We start from the raw sequence: 10,299 nt of genomic DNA, 5'->3' as shown, positions 1-10,299 counted from the left end.
CGTCCCGTTTTGCATGTTTCTCGGAAGCAAAATGAGCAAGAACGCTCGTTTTTACATCATTCCAGAGATAACTAAATGGTCTTTATTCGAAGTTTCTCACAGAATTCGTTTTGGCATCGTTGAATAGAGAATTGAAAACTCGATTCAGTCGTAACAACGTGAGTGAGGAAATTCGAGTGGTTTTTGACCCACAAAGCGAAATTTGAATATCAGACACTTAGGTGCAAGATTATGCCAAATTTCCATGTTTGCCGTCCCGTTTTTGCTCATTTTTCGGAGGCAAAATGAGCAAGAACGTTCATTTGTACATCATTCTAGACAGAAATAAATGGCCTTTTTAGAAAGTGAACCATCGATAAGGAAATGTTGGCAGTTTTCTGAAAAAATGCTTGAATTCAAGAAGTTTTAGGTTTGCGTGGTTTTTTTTGAGTTGCAAAATCCACTTGAACATGCCGCTGCTTTTTTCGAGGTTTCTTAAGAACCATTCGAGCCAGAGAATTCGTTTTGGCATCGTTAGATAGAGAATNGGGGGGGGTCATGATCCCCATGACCCCCCCTTGGATCCGCCCTTGGTCTTAAGGGCCCATTTCTGACATATACAACATAAACAAGTTCAGCTGCTTTAGTCACTTGCAATATTGAATGTAACTTAACAAGGCAAACTTTTCAGGTGTCCACATTTCGCCCACTATGCCACTACCGAAATGCCCTCAAGAACCTGACGATGACGTGTTCATGGTTCGTATGACGCTCAAAAATGTTCGCACATGATTTTATAGTGTTTTATTTTCGAAATTAGACCCTGGATCTGCCACAGGAGCCGAAAGACTCGCGAAGTAGCACCGACTCGAACAGCAGCGGCAAAAGTGGAAGCGCCGATCCCTTGAAGGCCGGCAGAATAACGTACATCGGCCGGGATAAGCCAACGGAACCGCATCGACAGCCGGTGTTTGAGCCTCCCAAAGGTGATACCTTGTATATGCGAAAATGCGATTGAGTGTGATGAATGGGGTTGTGCTTTAGGTACGTCGGAGTACGTGCAATTGCAGGCTCGACATGAGTATTTCTACGTGGAGAACCCGCTGAGCCAACAGCCGCCCCTGCCGCCTACTTGGGAGTCGCCCACAGTGCTGAAAAAGTCGTCGCCGCCTCTTCCGCCTCAACCACTGGCCGATGTGTTCAAATCCGTCATTAAGCGACCGCAACATTTCATCTGTGTACATTGCAATGAGGTGCGCGCTTGATTTGATCGTTTATAGTGCTGGGAGGAGAGTAACTATTCGTTACTCGCGTACTCGTTACTCATCCGGATCTAACGAATACTGATCGAGTAACGAGTCGCTGGGACTATTCAAAAGTAACCGAGCCTCACACCACGAATTCTTTCGCTTGCAGCCTTTCACTAGAGACCAAAACAAGCGGGGTTCATGCAAATACGCCCCCGACACCGCTCAGTCAATCGTAAACTATCTGACCTGCATTCCTTTCATCAACTGTACGATGTATCACTGCGCTTCCGACTCCGAGGGCGACTTTGAGCCGAATCCCTGCAGGTGAGTGATTGGCGCTTTGCCCTCCCCAATCAGCACATTAATTGCTGTGGGTTTCAGATGCAACAGCGACGAAGATCCATCTTACTGCTGCTCGCGGCGCTGTCTCTGTGTTTCGGTCTGTAGCGCCTTTTGTCCCTGTTTATGGCTGTACTGGCCTTGTAAACTGTTTCACTGTTGTGGGGTGCGATGCGGCCTGTGGGGCACCAAACACAAAGCCACCACTGAAGGGGCATGACCTTGGGAAAGTGAATTGAGCACGGAGTTTAGTTTTGTTTAAGCGGAATCCGATGTACAGTCCAGTGGCCAAGTCGCGTGCAGCGATTAAACGTGCATTTATGAAGACCCGGTGGCAAGTTCATGTGAAAGGTAAACGTTGTTATTTTGCTAAGTTTGATTAGGTTCCTCTGCATTTGGAATGGTTTTCCGGTGGGGTTTCAAACGGTTTAAAACCAGCTATCAGTAGATTTCAAATCGGTACTGATTCAGTTGTTCCATTTGATTCCATCTTCTGCAGTATTTTCACGGTATTCTCCGGGCATTTTCATCGACTTCGACACTTCATTCCATTTCCCCGTTTTCCTGCCAACAAGCGGGCATTGTTGCGCAAAATGGATTATTACTGCCACTTGCCATTCATAAAATTGTCTTATGAAAACCGGAAAACTTTGGAAACTTAGGATGTATTTATGCTGTAACTTAATTTTATGCTTTTACAAACGACTGTGATTTTAATCTTAAGACTTCTCTATGGTAGTATGGTTTTGGGTGCACATGTGGTGTCTATTTGCACAGGATATTCCAACCCCGGTAGAACGTCCTGTTCATACTCAATCAATCGTTTGGTTTCATTAGTACATTCGGATGGGAAGTTTTTTCTTTTATGATTCCCCTTGCCAGGAGGAAGAAAAACAAGACGCAAGCGTAACCATGCCTTTGTTCATCTTCTCCGCTGTTATCTAAAAGTAGCAATCCGGATGTTTACAAGCTTGAGATGTTACGGATTGTGAACCTCTTCTTTTCCCTCCTAAGGCGTTTGTTTTCCTCCAAAGTTCTCCTTTTCCGGTCATCAACTAGGAACTTGGGCATCGTCATTTTTTTGCCCTCGAAAGGAACTGTTTTAATCCAGGCTGTCCGTTTTGTGGTCTGTGTTCTGATTTAAAAAAGAACGGTTTATGGACAACGTCTTCAAAACAATTCAACAAAATGTTCGGATCAATTTTTTTTTAAATTGATCAGCGTCGCGCCTACAGTAACGTTTTTGTGGTCCGTTTTGTCTTTAAAATCAGCACCTCGATGCCCAGACTGATCAAAGGCATGGTCCGCTCTCGATCGCATGTGATGCTTGGGAGGATGAAAAAAAGTCAATAGCAAAGCCGCAATAAACGAGGAAATTGTTTTTTCGGTTGCAAGCAGCCAAGTCGACTATACCTTGGGCAAGCTGTAAGGCGGCGTCCAGACCTAACAAGCCGAAGATCAGGACAGAATATGGATGGTCCGTGGGTGTTTTGGAGGAATATTAAAAGAATTTGTCGCGGATCACGCTTGGCTCGTCAGATCTGGACGCACCATTAGATTAAATTGCGAGTCAAAATTGCATCCGATCAACGGAAGATGATATGCATTGTTTGTGTATTAAACAGATCCAACCCCCTTTAACAGTACTAGTTCCTCAAGACTGTTCAGCTCTCTTTTGCCTAGTCTTTTAGTTGCCTAAACAACTGTCGACGGAATTTCCACATTTTTGCACATATACAAATCGATTAACTAGCGATAACGTCGAATATACTATACGTAATGATAGTGAATGTTAACTTGTAATTTGTAAATAGAAATAAATGTTTATTATGAAGTAGCTGCCCGGCCCTTAAACCTACGTCGATGCAACAGTTAGTAGATGTTTAAAGAATACCGCAGGTGTCGGAACTGCAACTTTATTTACATTAAACATGGAAACACAATATAAAAACACCCGCATAGATTCCTTGTCGCTACCTATACATTGTACTGAATTTACCAAGGCCATAGCAAAAAATGCCAGCTATTCGAGGGATGAAGAGTGAACACGCTTTGTAGCGCTGAAATAATGGAAATGGACGTAGAGGTTTGATAGCAGTGTGACTATAAACGAAATCTGTGATTATACATCCACGCGGCACACATAAACAAACGACATGAACACAATTATAAAGTTCCTAAATAATTTATTGCCCAAACCCAGAAGTGAATGTCAGAACGACTACTACCATTTTTCGCTAGCAAGGCCCGTAAGACTTTACTCCACGTCATCTTCAAAAAAGTCCTCGTTGGGGGGTTGAGCCTTCAATAAGCGCGGGGCAATCACAGGCAGTCTTTTGATCAGCATGTGAAACACCTGCGGCTGCAAAGTCTGCTGCAGCACCTGTAGCAGATCGTTCGGCTGGCCGCAAACAGCCACAGCGTTTCCTAAGTGTTCGACGCCATTGTCAGTGTCGCCAGCGGCAAGAAGCTCCTCTCCCAGCTGAATCTCTTGCAGGAAGAATCGCTGTACGGCTTCGTGGTCTTTCATGTCGGGAAATACTGTCGTGCATCGTTTGCTACCCGACGCCTCCTTTTGTGCCCGACGACCTTTGTAAAAAAGTCGTCAGCTAAGGGCAGTAGTGGACGCGATGGCCCCCTTCATTTCACCTAACCTATAACTTACGTTCTCGCAGTTTCCTCTGGAAATCGGGATCACTGTGGCGCTTTTTATCGAAATATATGCAATATCCGATGAAGATGCTCGCCGAAACGCCTGCACACAATCCTAAGACGGTCTTTGGGGAAACCATGGCTCTTTTTCGGCTACTCTAACAACCTACACCAACATGTCGCTTCCACGCGCTTGACAGTTTTGACCACTTTGACGTGACGTTCATAGATAAAGACGATTATGTCGCTTTTTATGCGCCTGAGCGTTTAAAAATGTTTTCTTTTTTGTTGTGCAGCTTTGTGAGAAAAAAACCGACAGAAACATACTTTTCTTAAAAAATTGGGCCAAAATCGACATTTTTTGCTAAACTGGGTGCAGCGTTGCCAGGCTGCAACAAACCTTGTATGTTGAATGAAATTATTTATGTAGCGGCTCTGTAAAGTTTTATTTTTTCCAATCAAGGTGGGTGGAAACGCGTTGGCCTAAGCGTCAATTCACATTCATTTCCGGAGCTTGAATCAATTAAATTAATTTTTTTAAAATGCCTGACAAACCTGCCAGACCACCTGGCAACACCACCCCACGCCTCAGTTGCTCTGAACTGTCACTACCGTCACTATAGTTTACCACCTACGGCGCTGCATTCGAGTCTCCATCCTTTCTGTTTGCAAATCGTGCCAAGATGGTGAGTTGTATTGAATAAAATCCCCTTAAATTTCAAACATCTTGCTGCAAATTCCACGTTTAGCTCGGTGGCTTTATCAATAAAACTCCCGTTAACCTGACAATGTTAATATCAGGACTGATTTCTTTTTAGGGTATCGACATTAACCATAAATACGATCGGAAAGTTCGGCGTACGGCCCCCAAGAGCCAAGATGTCTATCTACGTCTCCTGGTTAAAGTAAGTGGATTCAGGAAACATTCAAGACAATCTTCTAGAAAAAGTGCGCTCGTTTTTTTAGCTTTATCGGTATTTGGCTCGTCGTACCGGAGCGAAGTTCAACAAAATCGTCCTGAATCGCTTGTTTATGAGCCGAATTAACCGGCCTCCACTGTCGCTGGCCAAATTGGTCCGCCACATGAAAAAGCCCGGCCGTGAAGGACTAACGGCAGTTGTTGTGGGCACTGTAACTGACGATTCGAGGATCGTCAACCTGGGGTCGAACAAGGAGTTCCCCAAGCTGTCTTTGTGTGCTTTAAGGGTAACGGAGAAGGCCCGTGCTAGAGTGCTGAAAGCTGGTAAGTCTTTTAAACAATTGCTTGGTTAGACTGGACGCTGCATGCAAATGTTTCAATGCTGTGATCGAGTAACACGTTTTTGGCCAGGTGTTCATATGCACCTTGTCTCGTTTCGCTTTCTTTTTAATTTTTCCTTAAGGGTCCTATACATTTCAGCAGTTTCAGTTTAAAAAATAATGCCGATTGTCTAAATATGCCGGAAAATCACTTTCAACTTCTTTGGGAAAGTTATGTTTTAACGACCCAGTATTGCCATTAAAAATGAGGTTGCCCAGGGCTGTTTAATGTTGTGAATGTTAATGAATCTTGTTTTAAGGACTACAATCCATAGTTCGACCCATGAATGTTAAAATTAGTCCTCGTTACCTGCGTATCTTTTAAAGAGGAGTTTTACCTTAGCAGGACTAAAGTTTCGCAACAAATGTTTCTGGCTTTTAAAGGAAAATTGAAATGAAGAAAAGCGAATCAACACGTAAATTACTTCAGCATCTTTTCTAAATGTCGATGTTGATTTTTCAATTTGAGAGTTGTAATTCGACTCTCGCGCCTTCTTCAGCTCCATTACGATGAACTAATGCGGGAGCTTCGAGATCCATTAAAAAAACGCTCTGAACCAATTTGCCTCTTTTACAGTAGCGAAATTCGCTACTGCGTAGTTGTTACAAGCGCCCCCTTTTTTAAGTGCTGAATCCGATTTCGCAGCTTTTAAGAAGGTATGTGCGTTTGAATTAAATTTGCCCACACTAGCAGGCCATCGGGTTTCGATGTTATGATGAATCTTGCATCAGATTTTCTTTATGAAAACATGTTGTCTAAACAAGTGGACGTAATTCTGAAACAACACGCAAACCGCATTAATTTCAGCCGCTCGATTGTCGTCGTTTAACGCTTTGCTATTGGTTTTTAGGTGGCGAAGTCATCACATTCGATCAACTGGCATTGAAGGCCCCAACCGGTACCAAAACCGTTCTTCTGCAAGGACGCCGCACTGCCCGAGAGGCCAACAGGCACTTCGGTCCTGCTCCTGGTGTGCCCCACAGCCACACGAAGCCGTTTGTCCGCTCAAAGGGACGCAAATTCGAAAGGGCTCGTGGTCGCAGGAAGTCATGTGGCTACAAGAAGTAGATCCTTTTTTGGGCTGCTTGTGCAACTGGTGCGCAACAGCACTAGTTTACTACTGGTGGGTGTAAAGGACTCTATTGCGGCGCAACATAGTCCTAAGTACCCTTTTAAAGCTAGTAAAGAAAATAATAAACAAAGGAAGTTACAGTTACGTTTAATTTTTCCTTTTCCTTTGCGTTTATTTCAATGTTTCGGAAGTATTCGATATACGAAAAAACGAAGGTAAGACTGCACGCCAACGTTGCCACTTGTAGGGGCTCTTATGTCGTTTTCAGTTGAGAGCTTTGTAAACATTGCTGACGTGTGTGTCAAATGCAAATCTGCGGTGGGTTTTAAAAGTGGTTTTCTTTATTCGGTGGTTAAAAATGGTTCAGAAAGTGAAAATCAACATCAAGTCGAGGATTTCGGATGATCAACTCGACCTGAGCATGTCCGATTTGGACGAAGTCCCAATAAAAGAAATCGTAAGCAAACTAACCCAGCCACATACCTACCTACCAATCTGTTGGTCATTTCAGGCTGCTTTGAGGAAGATCCACAGCTTGGACTTGTCGAACAATCGCTTAACTAGTCTGCCGGTGAGTTTCCTGCCTCTTCCTATTGAAAATTTCCCCCAAACTACTGGCATTTTTGCAGAGTGCCTTTGCAAGTCTAACATTCCTGACAAAACTGCATCTGAGCGAAAACGGGCTCACTGAACTGCCAGAGGATTTCGGAAGTCTGTGCAAGCTCCGATACTTAGACCTGTACAAAAACAAATTGGAAAGACTGCCTTTGAGCTTCAGCCAACTGGTTGGCTTGAAGTTCCTCGACTTAAAGGACAACCCTCTCATCCCAACTATTGCCAAAGTAGCCGGTCCTTGCGTCGACAATAAAGGGTGAGACACATTTACGTGCGAACTAGCCCTAGGAAGTTTTTGGGTCATTTTTAAGGTGCCAACAATGCGCCAAGGATGTGGTACATTTCTTCAAACAGCTGGAGCAAGAGGTGGAGTCGCGTAAGCAGGTCAGACAGAAACTGCTGGAAATCAACCAGCAGGAGAAACAGGCAGAGAAGAAAAGGCTGAAGAAAGAGCGACAAAGCAAGACAGCAATTAAGGAGGTTCAAGTGGTGAAAAACAGCACAGCAGCTGAAGTGCCTCAGTTGGTTCCAGCTAATAGCAAAAAGCCTTTGAAGTCTCTTGCAGGTTCAGCAAAAAGCCCGTTGTTTTCCTGGTTTGTCTATTCGATTTTTCTGCTGCTGGTACTGCTGTGGTTCTTGTTCTCTTGGAGGGTGTCGTTGGCGCAAAGTTTAGCACCTAAAATCGGCGAGGTTTATGAAAACCTCCTGGACCAGTTGCCTAGTAATTATAGGGCGTTAGCCCAGTCTTTTGGGGATTCAATCATAGCCCTACAGGTGGGCACACGGAACATATCAAGGCAGTGTGCAGATGTTGTGTACAACAGTGAAATAGTGCAGACTGTGTTGATTAAAGTGTACAATTTAATTGGGAAGAACACTAGTTAGTCCCCTAGTGCAAGGGCGAATAAATGCTTTAACTACTTGTTGCTCCAAACGAGCAGTGTTGATGGAGTTTTCCCCCATTTCCTATTGCGTATCGATCAAACTTTCTTAGGTGGTTCAAAAACAGGCACAAAATGTCGCACAAATACTATGACGAGCAGTTTTGCGAAATTCAAGACTGTCTTGTTGCCACCCTTAATTCGGAACCAGCTCAGGCCGATAGAAGGGAAAACAGACAGCTACTTGCCGGCCTGTACGTGCGCTATATTACGATTGCCAATAAGTTGGGAACCTGCGTGGATCAGATGGTGCAACCCCAGAAAAGACTGTTGCTCAGAAAACTGCTCGAAGCAACTCTGGGGAGGATTTTGGAGCTGAAGGTATTGTTACAAAAGTTAATTGTTCTGAGAAGTGATTTTTTCCAAGACTGACTTGGTGGAAGCGGATCTTAGCGAGTGGACGCACTGCGGGGATATCTTGGAAGATCTACGTATCACCCCCAATGACTCTGAACTTGAAATTCCTGCGTGCTTCCGAAGGGAAAGGGAGCAGGAGATCAACTGCAGAAAAGGGGTCATTGACGACGTACTAAACAAGCTGGGGTTTACCGACGAAGTAACCGAGTCTTTTACTCTTGAGTGGACGTAATGACACAAAGTCCCTTGCTAGGTGGATGAGCGGCTGCCAATGAGCGAGCAACAAGCTATTCTGGTCATTCAAACTCATGAGCGGGCCAGACAGGGGCGACTACGGGCGCAATTCATGAAAGAGATCCGAAGCATGAAGGACAAGAACAAGCCGGTGGTGACGGGTAAGTAATGGCGATTCTTCTGATCTAAACCTCTGACAAAATACTGGCGCCAACAAGAAGAAAGCGAAGGAGACGAGCAACAATTGGGAGTAAATTTGGCAGCCGCCGTCAAGATTCAGAAGATATGGAGGGGATACATGGCGCGCCGCGCCACTAGAAGGCAAAAGCTGCAGGAAATGCTTCTGATTGGTGAGCCACTTACTTAAAACTTGGTTTTGAATACTCAAGCCGGCGGTTTAGGGATGATTCCGCCGCCCAAAAAGAGAAATGAAGAAATTGAGAAAGACCTGGAAAATCAAGAGCGACGGAGGCAATTGCAAATTCAACGACAAGAGGAGTATTCGCAGGATATTAAGAAGATTAGGAGTCATTTGGAGAAGACCCAAAGGTACTGTCAAATAATCGTTGATTCTCGTGTCATTTCGTTTTAGAGCCAGTCTTTTGTTTATCGTTGGTTCGGACGGTCGCTGTGCGATTCGCTCCGCTAAGATTTTGAAAAATCCCGATTTTTTTTCATTTTTGGGCCGAAAGTTGTAGATATTATGAAAAACTAACAGTTTCTGGTTGGTTGCGTGATATTTTCCCGATTGGTGGCGCGATTTTACGGGAAAAGTGTGGAATTTTAACTTGGGGAAGTTTCTGACGTTTATCTGCTAGATTGTTGCCATTCGCCTGCTTGAAATCATGGCTGAATTTCATTGACGTTTAACTGCGTAGTTTGGGGGCTTTTCGGGAGTTTATCTAGTCGTTTTGAGGGCTGCGCCTAGATGGTTTAAGCGGTTGGATATGGAAACGAGCAGCTTAATTGCAGGTAAGGTTTAGAGCATTTCCCCGTTTTGTCGGGAAACCACGCTGATAAAACACTAGTTTAAGCGGACAAGTTTGTGGATTGTCCATTTAAATTGGCTTGAACGAGGGGCCGATGCTTTCCTTTGCGATTTGTCGTACAAAATTGGTCTAAACATCACAAACGTGTTTTTTTTCGCTAACTAAACGCGCTAAGTAGCTTTTCAGCTCAAAATCGTCGTGTTTGTTGGAATTTAGGAAGTTTAGTGCAAATTTATTTTTAGCTAGTTTCTCTTCGGAAATTTAACTTTGTCGTACAAAGTTGGTCTAAACATCACAAACGTGTTTTTCTCGCTAACTAAACGCGCTGTATCTTTTCAGCTGAAAATCGTCGTTTTTGTTAGAATTTAGGAAGTTTTGCGCAAATTTATTTTTCAGCTGGTTTCTCTTCGGAAATTTAACTTTGTGGTACAAAGTTGGTCTAAACATCATAAACGTGTTTTTCCCGCTAACTAAACGCGCTAAGTATCTTTTAAGCTCAAAATCGTCGATTTTGTTGGAATTTAGGAAGTTTTGTGCAAATTTATTTTTCAGCTGGTTTCTCTTCGGAAAT

At 43.9% G+C, this 10,299-nt stretch overlaps 5 protein-coding genes across 10 annotated transcripts in view; 4 read left to right on the top strand and 1 right to left on the bottom strand.

Annotated features, from left to right (window-relative positions):
• The window catches only part of LOC109543279 (sprouty-related, EVH1 domain-containing protein 1), an 11,718-nt gene extending 8,313 nt beyond the window's left edge, over positions 1-3,405 (top strand). For both annotated transcript variants that reach the window (XM_019912899.2, XM_048669953.1), the window contains exons 4-8: positions 671-738; positions 800-965; positions 1,024-1,232; positions 1,396-1,553; positions 1,611-3,405. In XM_019912899.2, the coding sequence (XP_019768458.1) occupies positions 671-738; positions 800-965; positions 1,024-1,232; positions 1,396-1,553; positions 1,611-1,788 (779 nt within the window). In that variant the 3' untranslated portion in view covers positions 1,789-3,405. The remainder of the gene's footprint in view (positions 1-670; positions 739-799; positions 966-1,023; positions 1,233-1,395; positions 1,554-1,610) is intronic.
• Positions 3,406-3,470: 65 nt separating this feature from the next.
• LOC109543325 (mitochondrial import receptor subunit TOM20 homolog B) lies at positions 3,471-4,586 on the bottom strand. The gene is made up of 2 exons (XM_019912995.2): positions 4,234-4,586; positions 3,471-4,157 (listed from the first exon to the last, which is right to left on the bottom strand). The coding sequence occupies exons 1-2, from the start codon at positions 4,358-4,360 to the stop codon at positions 3,826-3,828; spliced, it is 459 nt and encodes a 152-aa protein (XP_019768554.1). The 5' UTR covers positions 4,361-4,586; the 3' UTR covers positions 3,471-3,825.
• Positions 4,587-4,802: 216 nt separating this feature from the next.
• LOC109543296 (60S ribosomal protein L18) lies at positions 4,803-6,730 on the top strand. The gene is made up of 4 exons (XM_019912925.2): positions 4,803-4,906; positions 5,039-5,125; positions 5,187-5,463; positions 6,371-6,730. The coding sequence occupies exons 1-4, from the start codon at positions 4,904-4,906 to the stop codon at positions 6,586-6,588; spliced, it is 585 nt and encodes a 194-aa protein (XP_019768484.1). The 5' UTR covers positions 4,803-4,903; the 3' UTR covers positions 6,589-6,730.
• A 116-nt stretch (positions 6,731-6,846) lies between these two features.
• LOC109543295 (leucine-rich repeat-containing protein 59) lies at positions 6,847-8,129 on the top strand. The gene is made up of 4 exons (XM_019912924.2): positions 6,847-7,049; positions 7,104-7,163; positions 7,222-7,463; positions 7,519-8,129. The coding sequence occupies exons 1-4, from the start codon at positions 6,951-6,953 to the stop codon at positions 8,090-8,092; spliced, it is 975 nt and encodes a 324-aa protein (XP_019768483.2). The 5' UTR covers positions 6,847-6,950; the 3' UTR covers positions 8,093-8,129.
• A 75-nt stretch (positions 8,130-8,204) lies between these two features.
• LOC109543290 (IQ and AAA domain-containing protein 1-like) overlaps positions 8,205-10,299 on the top strand; it is a 5,755-nt gene continuing 3,660 nt past the window's right edge. For 4 of the 5 annotated variants that reach the window (XM_019912918.2, XM_019912917.2, XM_019912915.2 and 1 more), the window contains exons 1-5: positions 8,205-8,469; positions 8,516-8,704; positions 8,759-8,900; positions 8,958-9,089; positions 9,141-9,288. In XM_019912918.2, the coding sequence (XP_019768477.2) occupies positions 8,224-8,469; positions 8,516-8,704; positions 8,759-8,900; positions 8,958-9,089; positions 9,141-9,288 (857 nt within the window). In that variant the 5' untranslated portion in view covers positions 8,205-8,223. The remainder of the gene's footprint in view (positions 8,470-8,515; positions 8,705-8,758; positions 8,901-8,957; positions 9,090-9,140; positions 9,289-10,299) is intronic. The other variant, XM_019912916.2, reaches the window with a different exon arrangement.

The sequence above is a fragment of the Dendroctonus ponderosae genome, unplaced genomic scaffold, assembly GCF_020466585.1.
Source record: "Dendroctonus ponderosae isolate FM_Combo_2020 unplaced genomic scaffold, Dpon_F_20191213v2 Dpon_F_20191213_9, whole genome shotgun sequence".
In the NCBI taxonomy this organism is placed as follows: domain Eukaryota; kingdom Metazoa; phylum Arthropoda; class Insecta; order Coleoptera; family Curculionidae; genus Dendroctonus; species Dendroctonus ponderosae.
This window is presented reverse-complemented; position numbering and strand designations above follow the sequence as displayed.

What these genes read in the sequence shown, in the direction of transcription:
- LOC109543295 (XM_019912924.2), top strand. Translation starts at nt 6,951, where the DNA reads ATGGTTCAGAAAGTGAAAATCAACATCAAGTCGAGGATTTCGGATGAT. An exon ending in ATCGCTTAACTAGTCTGCCG is followed by an intron (nt 7,164 to 7,221) that starts GTGAGTTTCCTG and finishes GCATTTTTGCAG; the next exon opens with AGTGCCTTTGCAAGTCTAAC. An exon ending in CCTTGCGTCGACAATAAAGG is followed by an intron (nt 7,464 to 7,518) that starts GTGAGACACATT and finishes GTCATTTTTAAG; the next exon opens with GTGCCAACAATGCGCCAAGG.
- LOC109543296 (XM_019912925.2), top strand. An exon ending in ATCTACGTCTCCTGGTTAAA is followed by an intron (nt 5,126 to 5,186) that starts GTAAGTGGATTC and finishes TCGTTTTTTTAG; the next exon opens with CTTTATCGGTATTTGGCTCG. An exon ending in TGCTAGAGTGCTGAAAGCTG is followed by an intron (nt 5,464 to 6,370) that starts GTAAGTCTTTTA and finishes ATTGGTTTTTAG; the next exon opens with GTGGCGAAGTCATCACATTC.
- LOC109543325 (XM_019912995.2), bottom strand. Translation starts at nt 4,360, where the DNA reads ATGGTTTCCCCAAAGACCGTCTTAGGATTGTGTGCAGGCGTTTCGGCG. An exon ending in CCAGAGGAAACTGCGAGAAC is followed by an intron (nt 4,158 to 4,233) that starts GTAAGTTATAGG and finishes TTTTTTACAAAG; the next exon opens with GTCGTCGGGCACAAAAGGAG.